General features: G+C 40.0%; 1 protein-coding gene across 5 annotated transcripts in view; it reads right to left on the reverse strand.

The window, feature by feature from the left end:
* espn (espin) overlaps window positions 1-14,302 on the reverse strand; it is a 101,761-nt gene extending 87,459 nt beyond the window's left edge. For all 5 annotated transcript variants that reach the window (XM_072912863.1, XM_072912868.1, XM_061975626.1 and 2 more), the window contains exon 1: window positions 13,747-14,302. In XM_072912863.1, the coding sequence (XP_072768964.1) occupies window positions 13,747-14,046 (300 nt within the window). In that variant the 5' untranslated portion in view covers window positions 14,047-14,302. The remainder of the gene's footprint in view (window positions 1-13,746) is intronic.
* Window positions 14,303-14,515: the final 213 nt, after the last annotated feature.

Genomic DNA, 14,515 nt, shown 5'->3' on the forward strand with positions numbered 1-14,515 from the left:
GAATATGTACTTCACTGTGCAACCTACTAATAAAAGTCTCAATCAATCAATCAAAGCCAGGAATATCTCTTAAGCAACTAAAACAATAATATATACAGTATTAAATAATAATACATTAACATTTAAAAAATTAAGGCAAATTGAGCCACAATAACTTAACAGCACCATAGGCTCAGTAGGCATTGATTGATTGATTGATTGAAACTTTTATTAGTAGATTGCACATATTCCGTACAATTGACCACTAAATGGTAACACCCCAATAAGTTTTTCAACGTTAATCAATTACTTAATAAATGACCAAGTCGAGGTGATCTACCTCATATATACATATACATACACACACACATATCATATACATATATATATATATATATATATATATACAGTATATAATTTATATTTATTTATTTTGCCGTTTTTGTTCACATGTTAAAGGTGTTTTAATGAATATACACGCATGTTTAACATATAGATTCCTTTCTTTCATGAAGACAAGAATACAAGTTGGTGTATTACCTGATTCTGATGACTTGCATTGATTGGAATCAGACCGCAGTGCTGATAACGTCCACGTTTTCAAATGGAGGAGAAAAAAAAGTTCCTCCTTTCTGTCTAATACCACATGAAAGTGGTTGGTTTTTGCCATCTTATTTGTCCAGCTTCCATATTCGTTTTTATAAACTTTACAAGAAATACATTGGCGGCAAACTCCGTGGCTTGCTAGCTTGTTTGCTCTGGCTTTCGTAGACTCTTATTTTGAAAGCGCAGGCGCGATGGAGCGGCACTTTTATTGTGAAGACAGGAACTGTGTGGTCAGTCTTTAGGCTTTTGACGGGAAGTACGGTTGAAATAAAAAAGTGTATTTTTTCCTTTACACTTTTGATTGATTGATTGAAACTTTTATTAGTAGATTGCACAGTACAGTACATATTCCGTATAATTGACCCCTAAATGGTAACACACCAATAAGTTTTTCAACTTGTTTAAGTCGGGGTCCACGTGTGACGGTCATGTGACTTGAATACTTGACTTTCAGTGAATTCTAGCTATATATAAATTTATTGTATTATATATATATATATATATATATAAAAGAAATACTTGAATTTCAGTGTTCATTTATTTACACATATACACACACATAACACGCATCTACTCATTGTTGAGTTAAGGGTTGAATTGTCCATCTTTGTTCTATTCTCTGTCACTATTTTTCTAACCATGCTGAACACCCTTTCGCAGGTACCCAGAAAGGTTTCGAGTACCACCAAAAAAACGGAATCTCTGAAGATGGTATAAAAATCTATGTTAAAGGTGTACAAATACTGTTTGTATAATAAGCATGTTATTGTTTACAAATGAGGGTTAAGAGTTCAGTACTAAAAAAAAAAAAAAGAATGTGGCTTAAGTACAGTTTTTTAATTGAGCTGCTGCATTTTTTGGTTGGGTTGTTTATTTATTTTGAGTAACTTCTACATTTCTAAAAGGGGAGGAATGTAATAGAGTGATCTATGTTTGTCTGTTGCCATCTCCTGGTGAATGTTGGCTATAGTGTACTGGGGTTACTTTTTGGTTGGCCAACGATTTACGTGGTGTTGCGCACCTGACGTCAAGTGTGTGAGTCTGTTCTGAAGTCTACAGTAAAGAGACGTACTTCGTCACCTCGCCTGTTTATTGCCTCCAACTCAATATATTACAACAACATTGCTGTTTACAGCAGACGAACTGCTTTACGGTAGACGAAAGCGTGACTGCTGTTGTTGTGTGTTGTTATCACGCTGGGAGGACGTTAATGAAACTGCCTAACAATAAACCCACATAAGAAACCAAGAACTCGCCCTCCATCATTCTACAGTTATAACGTGATTGGGCAGGCACGCTGTTTATATCGTGGGAAAGCGGACGCGAAAACAGGCTGTTGACATGTCACTCAGGTCCGCATGGAGCTGGAGGGGGCGTGGCTTCCAGCTCCGCCTGAATTTTGGGAGATTTTCGGGAGAAAATTTGTCCCGGGAGGTTTTCGGGAGAGGCGTTGAATTTCAGGAGTCTCCCGGAAAATCTGGGAGGGTTGGCAAGTATGTCTTAGAAGTACAATTTATCCCAAAAGTTACTCAAGTAGATGTAACGAAGTAAATGTAACGCGTTACTACCCACCTCTACTCGTCTGACTACATACCACAGCACACTGGTGTCAAAATATTGGATATGTTTTTAATGATCTATAGTCAACAAAATCAAGACAAGATTTCACTATGTCCGATCATTGAATTTTGACGTTGAACACAATACACACAAGTGAATGAATGCATACTTAGTCAACAGCCATACATGTCAGACTAGGGGTGGCCGTATGAACAACACCAACACTGTCATAAACATGTACCATATAGTGAAACAACACTAAACAACAATGACAAACACATTTTGGGAGACTATTTGCACCACAACACAACATAAACACTACAGAACAAATTCCCAGAATTCCCTGCAGCACCAACTCTTCCGGATGCTACAATATAAACAAACGCCATTGGTGGATCTACACCTAACATCCACTGTAATGATACTAAGTCCAGTCTAATCGATACTACTATGATTACATCGATATTTTTTTAGCATCACAAAATCTTATTTCGTTTTTTTAAAATTCATATTATGTTTATAAACTCAGGAAATAAGTCCCTGGACACATGAGGATTTTGAATAGGACCAATGTATGATCCTGTAACTACTTGGTATCGGATTGATACCCAAATTTGTGGTATCATCCAAAACTAATGCAAAGTATCAAACAACAGAAGAATAAGTGATTATTACATTTTAACAGAAGTGTATATAGAACATGGTAAAAGAGAAAATAACCAGATATTAACAGTAAATGAACAAGTAGATTCATTTTCTACCACTTGTCCTTAATAATTTTGACAAAATAATAGAATGATAAATGACACAATATGTTACTGCATACGTCAGCAGACTAATTAGGAGCCTTTGTTAATTGTTATGCTTTAAGTTGCAAGCAGAAATGTTAGTTAAATTGAGCGTATCACTGCTAGTCTGCACCATACTGAAGCAGAACGAGTCTAACGCCAGCTAAGGATGTTAAAATATTATCTCAACGGCGGACATTTATTCATGAAAATATAGAGAAGCTGCAGGTGGTGTGTTTGACGGAAAAGCCACTGGAAGGAGATAGCGTTGAAGTGCACTGTCCAAGGTAAATACTGTACATTAATATTACATAACTTCAAAAAACTATACTGTAGTTTTTAAAGTACATTATATTGTGTTGTTTTTATACAATATTCCTTAATCTAAAAATATGTGTTTCTTTATAAAAGACATGTTACGTGTCAAAACGGCGCTGTTCGATTAATTTCAAAAGGAGATATTGATTTGAGATACAAGTATTTTGAGTTAAAGGCTCTGAACCAATTAAGCTTGTAAATTGAGGTATACTACCGTATATGCAGGAAATTAAATCCTTTTTTGGCAGCTTTCGTGACATCCATCCATCCATTTTCTACCGCTTGTCCCTTACGGTACACCCTGGACAAGTCGCCACCTCAAGGCAGGGCCAACACAGATAGACAACATTCACACTCACATTCACACACTAGGGCCAATTTAGTGTTGCCAATCAACCTATCCCCAGGTGCATGTCTTTGGAGGTGGGAGGAAGCCGGAGTACCCGGAGGGAACCCACGCAGTCACGGGGAGTATATGCAAACTCCAAGCCCAGGATCGAACCCAGGACCTTTGTATTGTGAGGCACACGTACTAACCCCTGTTCCGGGGAATTACATCAGATTGGCCCCCCCGCAAAAATTATAGAGTGTTCCTGAAGTATAAAAGACCTGTGTAAACACATTGGCAGATCCTTGCATTCAAATTTGAACCTCCTACAGTCCAGCGTCCGCTGCAGTGGAAACCTGGGTTTTTGCATAATAGGACATTTTTTCATGTCATTTCTAACTCTGACCAATGAAATAGATTTTAAAAAATGCCCTCTACAGAGAAAGATGCATGGTTCTCGAAATAAGAATAATAGTGAAGGGAGAAGTTTACTATAGCTCTATGGAAAAGTGGCCCCGAGAACAGTTAAGTTGAATAGCCCTGACATATAGTGTAAATCAGGGGTCCCCAAACTTTTTGACTCGGGGGCCGCATTGGGTTTAAAAAATTCAATATGATTTGCCTGAGCGGCTAGGAGACACTGAGAGTAACAAGCAGTATAAAATGGATTAGAAAGGACAGATAACAATTTTTAAAATAAAATATAATAAAAATAAAAACGTTTTAACTTGGGACTTCCCAGGGCCCGGATTTTGGACGCTGGCGGGCCGGATCTGGCCCACGGGCCGTAGTTTGGGGACCCCTAGTGTAAATCATTTATTCTCCAACTGTGGTACATGTACCACTAGTGGTACGCGGGCTCCATGTCGTGGCACGCCAAAGAATCACTTGATTACAGTAGTGTTTTATTTTCCTTTACTCAAACAAAGTTGTACTATACAAACTGTAATGTAAATATTAAATATACTTCTGAAATAAAATCTCTGCCATGTTTTAATGAATATTTAGGCCTACTACGCTACTGCATTTTAATGGTGGTCATTAAAGTGGTACCTGGAGAGCCAACGTTTTGTCTGAAGCTGTACTTGGTCAAATTGTTTGAAAACCACTGGTGTAAGTACAAACCCCATTTCCATATGAGTTGGGAAATTGTGTTAGATGTAAATATAAACGGAATACAATGATTTACAAATCATTTTCAACCCATATTCAATTGAATGCACTACAAAGACAACATATTTGATGTTCAAACTCATAAACTTGATTTTTTTTTGCAAATAATAATTAACTTAGAATTTCATGGCTGCAACACGTGCCAAAGTAGTTGGGAGAGGGCATGTTCACCACTGTGTTACATGGCCTTTCCTTTTAACAACACACAGTAAACGTTTGGGAACTGAGGAGACACATTTTTTAAGTTTCTCAGGTGGAATTCTTTCCCATTCTTGCTTGATGTACAGCTTAAGTTGTTCAACAGTCCGGGGGTCTCTGTTGTGGTATTTTAGGCTTCATAATGCGCCACACATTTTCAATGGGAGACAGGTCTGGACTACAGGCAGGCCAGTCTAGTACCCGCACTCTTTTACTATGAAGCCACGTTGATGTAACACATGGCTTGGCATTGTCTCGCTGAAATAAGCAGGGGCGTCCATGGTAACGTTGCTTGGATGGCAACATATGTTGCTCCAAAACCTGTATGTACCTTTCAGCATTAATGGCGCCTTCACAGATGTGTAAGTTACCCATGTCTTGGGCACTAATACACCCCCATACCATCACACATGCTGGCTTTTCAACTTTGCGCCTATAAAAATCCGGATGGTTCTTTTCCTCTTTGGTCCGGAGGACACGACGTCCACAGTTTCCCAAAAAAAATTGAAATGTGGACTCGTCAGACCACAGAACACTTTTCCCCTTTGTATCAGTCCATCTTAGATGAGCTCAGGCCCAGTGAAGCCGACGGCGTTTCTGGGTGTTGTTGATAAACGGTTTTCGCCTTGCATAGGAGAGTTTTAACTTGCACTTACAGGTGTAGCGACCAACTGTAGTTACTGACAGTGGGTTTCTGAAGTGTTCCTGAGCCCATGTGGTGATATCCTTTACACACTGATGTCGCTTGTTGATGCAGTACCGCCTGAGGGATCGAAGGTCACGGGCTTAGCTGCTTACGTGCAGTGATTTCTCCAGATTCTCTGAACCCTTTGATGATATTATGGACCGTAGATGGTGAAATCCCTAAATTCCTTGCAATAGCTGGTTGAGAAAGGTTTTTCTTAAACTGTTCAACAATTTGCTCACGCATTTGTTGACAAAGTGGTGACCCTCGCCCCATCCTTGTTTGTGAATGACTGAGCATTTCATGGAATCTACTTTTATACCCAATCATGGCACCCACCTGTTCCCAAATTGCCTGTTCACCTGTGGGATGTTCCAAATAAGTGTTTGATGAGAATTCCTCAACTTTATCAGTATTTATTGCCACATTTCCCAACTTCTTTGTCATGTGTTGCTGGCATCAAATTCTAAAGTTAATGATTATTTGCAAAAAAAAATGTTTATGAGTTTGAACATCAAATATGTTGTCTTTGTAGCATATTCAACTGAATATGGGTTGCAAATGATTTGGAAATCATTGTATTCCGTTTATATTTACATCTAACACAATTTCCCAACTCATATGGAAACAGGGTTTGTATAACACATCCAGTCATATGATGCTAGAACTGTTATATCAGGGGTGTCAAACGTATGGCCCAAGGGCCGGATCAGGCCCGCAAACAGGTTTTATCCGGCCCGCGGAATGAGTTTGCTAAGTATAAAAATTAACCTGACATTTTTGAATGAAACAAACCGCTGTTCTAAATGTGTCCACTGGATGTTGCACACACTAGGTGTGGTGAAATGTGTCCTCTGCATTTGACCCATCCCATTGTTCACCCCCTGGGAGGTGAGGGGAGCAGTGGGCAGCAGCGGTGGCCACGCCCGGCAATCATTCTTGGTGATTAAACCCCACATTCCAACCCTTGATGCTGAGTGCCAAGCAGGGGTCCCATTTTTATAGTCTCTGGTATGACTCGGCCGGGGTTTGAACTCACAACCTACCGATCTCAGGGCGGACACTCTCACCACTAGGCCACTGAGTAGGTTAATAATAGGTTAGTAACATACTGCAATTTGATTTTGATATAATTTTTGTATCTTGATAGATTGAAAATAAACACCAATGAGTTGACTGATGAACATTATCACACAATTTATTCAGAAAATATAAAAATAACGACAAATAAAGTATATATGTTATTAACCGCGACAGGTAAAAAAAACAACAACATTATGATTTGTACAACTTCAAAATACACTTGTTCTATTTTTAAATGAAGAAAACAATCTGAAGTTGTCTTTATTTTTACGTTATCGTGCTGTGATTTTACCAGTCCGGCCCACTTGGGAGTAGATTTTTCTCCATGTGGCCCCTGATCTAAAATGAGTTTGACACCACTGTGTTATACACTCACCTCTGGCCGACATCCACCCTAGAACTGTTATATTATCGGCCAATAAATGCGTTAAAATGTAATATTGGAAATTATCGGTATCGTTTTTTTTTTTTTTTTTTTTTTTTGTTTTAAATTAAATCAACATAAAAAACACAAGATACACTTGCAATTAGTGCACCAACCCAAAAAACCTCCCTCCCCCATTTACACTCATTCACACAAAAGGGTTGTTTCTTTCTGTTATTAATATTCTGGTTCCTACATTATATATCAATATATATCAATACAGTCTGCAAGGGATACAGTCCGTAAGCCAGGGCCGGCCCGTGGCATAGGCCGTATAGGCAAATGCTAAGGGCGCTGTCCATCAGGGGGCGCCACGCCAGTGCCACAAATGTTGGAGAAAAAAAAAAAAATTTGGTACTATTATTTCTAAATACAAAAAATAATCCCACGTTAATTAAAATGCAAAGTAAAGCCTATATAATAGAAATATTATTTGTTACAATATTAACCCCCCCCCCCCCCCCCCCCCGCACGGTGCGCCCCCTCCCTTCCCATATCATGACTCTTTTTGGACGTCACCACATCAAAAAATCAACACAAGATGTCAAAACGGCCAAAACTGTCAGGTGCCCAGGGAAGAAAAAAGAGAAAAGAAGAGGAGGAGAAACGAGAAAAAGACAGAGGTAGCAGGTAGGTAACGTTAGCCTACATGAAATTATTTGTCTGTTACAGAATGTGATAGTAACCTGGCTTTTTAGCATTAAGCTAATGTTACATGATTCGGCAATTGCTAATCAATAAGTAGCTAGTTCTGTTTTAACGTCGGGTTAATATTGTGGAGGGGCTAAATTGTTATGGAAAATAATAATGTAACGTTAGGTAATTACAGTACTCCCACCTTACATTCCTCAGGGACATTTGTATTAGATCTTTTAAGCAGGTGTTATTGCCTTCTGGTTAGCTAATGTTTGCCCTGCAGGTAATAGTCACTTTTCCACCCCTTTATATATTAGGTATAGTTGTAAGCCTAGTTGTTATAGTGCACATCATTAATGTTAATTAAGCAATATGTATGTAAAAAATATTGTATTTCATATATTCATTTTTTATTTTTTGCATTCATTTATTTATTCATATTTTTTTTATCTTGTTAACTATTCTGATTGTTAATTTGCTTTCTTTAAGTAAAAAAAAGGTCAAAGACAGATCTGTTGTGTAGGACAAGATTTTACAATCCCCTAATGCATACTTGAGACACCTATGCGACTTTATGGGATGGTCAAGTGAGTGAAGGCATCCTCTGGGTTATCAAGTGGGCGCCCCCCTTCCTCAGTGTTTCGCTGATAGGCCCACGACACCTCCAGAGGGTTCAGCAGTGAGTCCCAGTGTCCCAGGATCACTCCCTAGATGCCATCACTCACTTGAAAGCCCAGGTGGAGTCCCTTCGCTTGACCCACAGCCACTGACTCCCCTTTTCAGCGGCTTTTGAGAGGTCTTTCACTGCCTGCCGGTGGGCCTTCCCTCGCACTCCCATTTCCCTGAGGAGCCTGGATGTTGAGGTGGCCACGAACCCTCTGCAGCCTACTTCCACTGGGCGTACCCTCGCTTTCCAGCCTTGTTGTTGCGCATCGGCTGCAAGCTCAGTGTACCTCAACTTCTTGCGCTCGTAGGCCTCCTCCATTGCACTCTCCCAGGGCACCGTGAGCTCTATGATGTACACGAGCCTGAGCGAAGCTGACCACAGAACAAGATCTGGCCGCAGGTTGGTGGACGCAATCTCAACTGGGAAGCAGAGTCTCTGGCCCAGGTCTGCCAGCAGTTTCCAGTCCCGTGCCCCGCCTAACTGTCCAGTGTCTGGTCTTGTGGGGGTGAGGATGGCTTGACCCTCGCCCTCCCGGACAAATGTTGTTGCTTGCCAACGGGATGACGGGGGAGGAAGGGCATTGACACTTGTCCGTCGACTTTCCAGCACTGCTGCAAGACACTTTAGCACCTGGTTGTGCCGCCAGGTGTAACGGCCTTGGGTGAGGCTGGTCTTGCAGCCCACCAGGATGTGCTTCAGTGTTGCTGGACTCGGACACAGAGGGCATGTGGGGTCTTCACCATACCACCATACAAAGCTATTCGGTTTCTTGTGAGTATATACACTTCACTGCCGATGTGGGGGGGCGCCACCTAAAATCTTGCCTAGGGCGCCAGATTGGTTAGGGCCGGGCCTGCCGTAAGCACACATGATTGTGCGTGCTACTGGTCCACTAATAGTACTAACCTTTAACAGTTAATTTCACTAATTTTCATTAATTACTAGTTTCTATGTAACCGTTTTTATATTGTTTTACTTTCTTTTTTATTCAAGAAAATGCTTTTAATTTATTTATCTTATTTTATTATTATTATTTTTTAAAGTACCTTATCTTCACCATACCTGGTTGTCCAAATTAGGCACAATAATGTGTTAATTCCACGACTGCATATATCGGTTCATATTGGTATCGGTAATTAAAGAGTTGGACAATATCGGAATATCGGCAAAAAGCCATTATCGGACATCCCTATAAATAACATACTGCAATCCAAAGACATGCACCTGGGGATAGGTTGATTGGCAACACTAAATTGGCCCTAGTGTGTGAATGTGAGTGTGAATGTTGTCTGTCTATCTGTGTTGGCCCTGCGATGAAATGACGACTTGTCCAGGGTGTACCCCGCCTTCCGTCCGAATGGCTCCAGCACCCCCCGTGACCCCGAAAGGGACAAGCGGTAGAAAATGCATGGATGGATGGAATTTGAATTTGATCAAATTTTTGTATCTTGATAGATTGAAAATGAAAATTAACACTAATGAGTTGACTAATGAACATTATCACACAATTTATTCCGAAAATATAAATAACGACAAATAAAGTATATATACTATTAACCACAACAGGTAAAAAAACAACATTATGATTTGTACAATTTCAGAATGTGCTAGTTCTATTTTTAAACACAGATCTGGAGTTGTCTTTATTTTTAAGTTATCGTGCCGTGATCTTACCAGTCCGGCCCACTTGGGAGTAGATTTTTCTCCATGTGGCCCCCCGATCTAAAATGAGTTTGACACCCCTGTGTTATACACTCACCTCTGGCCGACATCCACCCTAAAACTGTTATATCAGGGGTGTCAAACGTACGGCCCGCGGGCCGGATCAGGTTTTATCCAGCCCGCGGGATGAGTTTGCTAAGTATAAAAATGAAGCTGACATTTTTTAATGAAAGAAACAGCTGTTCTAAATGTGTCCACTGGACGTCACAATCAGTCGAGGAAAATGATCAAACTACATAAATAACTAGAAATGTCTGCTAATATCGGCCTGCCGATATTATCGGCCAATAAATGCGTTGAAATGTAATATTGGAAATTATCGGTATCGTTTTTTTTATTATCGGTATCGTTTTTTTTGTTTTTTTTTTTAAAATTAAATCAACATAAAAAAACGCAAGATACACTTGCAATTAGTGCACCAACCCAAAAAACCTCCCTCCCATTCATTCACACTCATTCACACAAAAGGGTTGTTTCTTTCTGTTATTAATATTCTGGTTCCTACATTATATATCAATATATATCAATACAGTCTGCAAGGGATACAGTCCGTAAGCACACATGATTGTGCGTGCTGCTGGTCCACTAATAGTACTAACATTTAACAGTTAATTTGACAAATTTTCATTAATTACCAGTTTCTATGTAGCTGTTTTTATATTGTTTTACTTTATTTTTTATTCAAGAAAATGCTTTTAATTTATTTATCTTATTTCATAAATTACGTGGTTGTCCAAATTAGGCACAATAATGTGTTAATTCCACGACTGCATATATCGGTTCATATCGGTATCGGTAATTAAAGAGTTGGACAATATCGGAATATCGGATATCGGCAAAAAGCCATTATCGGACATCCCTATAAATAACATACTGCAATCCAAAGACATGCACCTGGGGATAGGTTGATTGGCAACACTAAATTGGCCCTAGTGTGTGAATGTGAGTGTGAATGTTGTCTGTCTATCTGTGTTGGCCCTGCGATGAGGTGGCCACTAGTCCAGGGTGTACCCCACCTTCCGCCCGAATGCAGCTGAGATAGGCTCCAGCACCCCCCGCGACCCCGAAAGGGACAAGCGGTAGAAAATGGATGGATGGATGAAATTTGAATTTGATCAAATTTTTGTATCTTGATAGATTGAAAATGAAAATTAACACTAATGAGTGGACTAATGAACATTATCACACAATTTATTCCGAAAATATAAATAACGACAAATAAAGTATATATATTATTAACCGCAACAGGTAAAAAAACAACATTATGATTTGTGCAATTTCAGAATGTGCTAGTTCTATTTTTAAACAAAGATCTGAAGTTGTCTTTATTTTTAAGTTATCGTGCCGTGATCTTTCCAGTCCGGCCCACTTGGGAGTAGATTTTTCTCCATGTGGGCCCACCGATCCAAAATGAGTTTGACACCCCTTTGTTATACACTCACCTCTGGCCGACATCCACCCTTGAACTGTTGTATCAGGGGTGTCAAACGTACGGCCCGAGGGCCGGATCAGGTTTTATCCAGCCCGCGGGATGAGTTCGCTTAGTATAAAAATGAAGCTGACATTTTTTAATGAAAGAAACAGCTGTTCTAAATGTGTCCACTGGACGTCGCAATCAGTCGAGGAAAATGATCAAACTACATAAATAACTAGAAATGTCTGCTAATATCGGCCTGCCGATATTATCCGCCGATAAATGCGTTAAAATGTAATATCGGAAATTATCGGTATCGTTTTTTTTATTATCGGTATCGGGTTTTTTTTGGGTTTTTTTTGGTTTAAATTAAATCAACATAAAAAACACAAGATACACTTGCAATTAGTGCACCAACCCAAAAAACCTCCATCCCCCATTTACACTCATTCACACAAAAAGGTTGTTTCTTTCTGTTATTAATATTCTGGTTCCTACATTATATATCAATATATATCAATACAGTCTGCAAGGGATACAATCCGTAAGCACACATGATTGTGCGTGCTGCTGGTCCACTAATAGTACTAACCTTTAACAGTTAATTTTACTCATTTTCATTAATTACCAGTTTCTATGTAACTGTTTTTATGTTGTTTTACTTTGTTTTTTATTCAAGAAAATGTTTTTAATTTATTTATCTTATTTTATTTTATTTATTTTTTTAAAAAGGACCTTATCTTCACCATACCTGGTTGTCCAAATTAGGCATAATAATGTGTTAATTCCACGACTGCATATATCGGTTCATATCGGTATCGGTAATTAAAGAGTTGGACAATATCGGAATATCGGATATCGGCAAAAAGCCATTATCGGACATCCCTATAAATAACATACTGCAATCCAAAGACATGCACCTGGGGATAGGTTGATTGGCAACACTAAATTGGCCCTCGTGTGTGGAATGTGAGTGTGAATGTTGTCTGTCTATCTGTGTTGGCCCTGCGATGAGGTGGCGACTTGTCCAGGGTGTACGCCGCCTTCCGCCCGAATGGCTCCAGCACCCCCCGTGACCCCGAAAGGGATAAGCGGTAGAAAATGGATGGATGGATGGAATTTGATTTTGATCAAATTTTTGTATCTTGATAGATTGAAAATTAACACTAATGAGTTGACTAATGAACATCATCACACAATTTATTCCGAAAATATAAATAACGACAAATAAAGTATATATACTATTAACCGCAACAGGTAAAAAACAAAAAAACATTATGATTTGTGCAATTTCAGAATGTGCTAGTTCAGGGGTCGGCAACCCGCGGCTCTAGAGCCGCATGCGGCTCTTTAGCGCCGCCCTAGTGGCTCTCTGGAGCTTTTTCAAAAATGTATGAAAAATAGAAAAAAGATGAGGGGAAACATTTTTTTTTTTTTTTTAATATGGTTTCTGTAGGAGGACAAACATGACACAAACCTCCATAATTGTTATAAAGCACACTGTTTATATTAAACATGCTTCACTGATTCGAGTATTTGGCGGGCACCGTTTTGTCCTACTAATTTTGGCGGTCCTTGAACTCACCGTAGTTTGTTTATATGTATAACTTTCTCCGACTTTCTAGGACGTGTTTTATGCCACTTCTTTTTCTGTCTCATTTTGTCCACCAGACTTTTAAGGTTGTGTATGAATGCACAAAGGTGAGTTTTGTTGATGTTATTGACTTGTGTGGAGTGCTAATCAGACATATTTGGTCACTGCAAGACTGCAAGCTAATCGATGCTAACATGCTATTTAGGCTAGCTATATGTACATATTGCATCATTATGCCTCGTTTGTAGGTATATTTGAGTCATTTAGTTTCGTTTAAGTCATCTTAATTCAATTTATATCTCATGACACACTATCTGTATGTAATATGGCTTTTAATTTTTTGCCGCTCCAGACAGAATTGTTTTTGTATTTTTGGTCCAATATGGCTCTTTCAACATTTTGGGTTGCCGACCTCTGTGCTAGTTCTATTTTTAAACAAAGATCTGGAGTTGTCTTTATTTTTAAGTTATCGTGCCGTGATCTTACCAGTCCGGTCCACTTGGGAGTAGATTTTTCTCCATGTGGCCCCCCATCTAAAATGAGTTTGACACCCCTTGTGTTATACACTCACCTCCGGCCGACATCCACCTTGGGTCAGCAGCCACTGCAAGCACGCCAGGTTGCCGGTGGCCGCTGCGTCGTGCGCCGGACTTGCCCCGTTGTTGGCCAGACAGTGACCCGGCAGCCCGGCCTCCTCCACTAAGAACCGCAGACACGCCAGCTTGCCCGCCCGCGCTGCGTGGTGCGCAGGTGAGGCCCCCAGCGCGTCCTTCACGTCGTTGGTGAGCGCCTTCGCCGCTAATTGCACTTTGAGAGTCTGCACGTCGCCCTGCCTGGCGGCCAGCAGCGTCCGCTCCCCTTCCACCACCATGACCCCGGCCCTCCTCCGATGCACTTGAGTCCGATGAGTTCACCGCGAATAGACGCTCAGCGTCACATTTAGGACTAGGTTTCTTTCTGGATGCATGACGCACAGCAACAAGTTATTTTTTTTTTCCTTTTACGCCTACTATTTGGGAGTATTCCTTCCGCCAGTTTGTTTTCCAATAACTAAGTCGTCTCATGTGCTTCAGAGAGTATTTTTCCTCCTCTTGGCAGATGGCGACATGGGACTGAGCGCCTGTTCAATAATCCAACAGGGGGGAGGATCGCTGAGCTTGTTATAGGTGCTTGCTTTTCTGAAAATCGCCTCTCCAATTAAAGGGCCAGTGAGAGTATCGTTGCCGCGTTTAATGTGCATCGTGAACATGTCATATTATGACCAGAAAATAAGTCTGGAAAGAAAAAAAAACACATTGCATTTCGCTTATGTTTACACAGGTGTGCATGTTGTGTCAACA

The sequence above is a fragment of the Nerophis lumbriciformis genome, linkage group LG01 (genome assembly GCF_033978685.3).
Source record: "Nerophis lumbriciformis linkage group LG01, RoL_Nlum_v2.1, whole genome shotgun sequence".
Lineage (NCBI taxonomy): Eukaryota > Metazoa > Chordata > Actinopteri > Syngnathiformes > Syngnathidae > Nerophis > Nerophis lumbriciformis.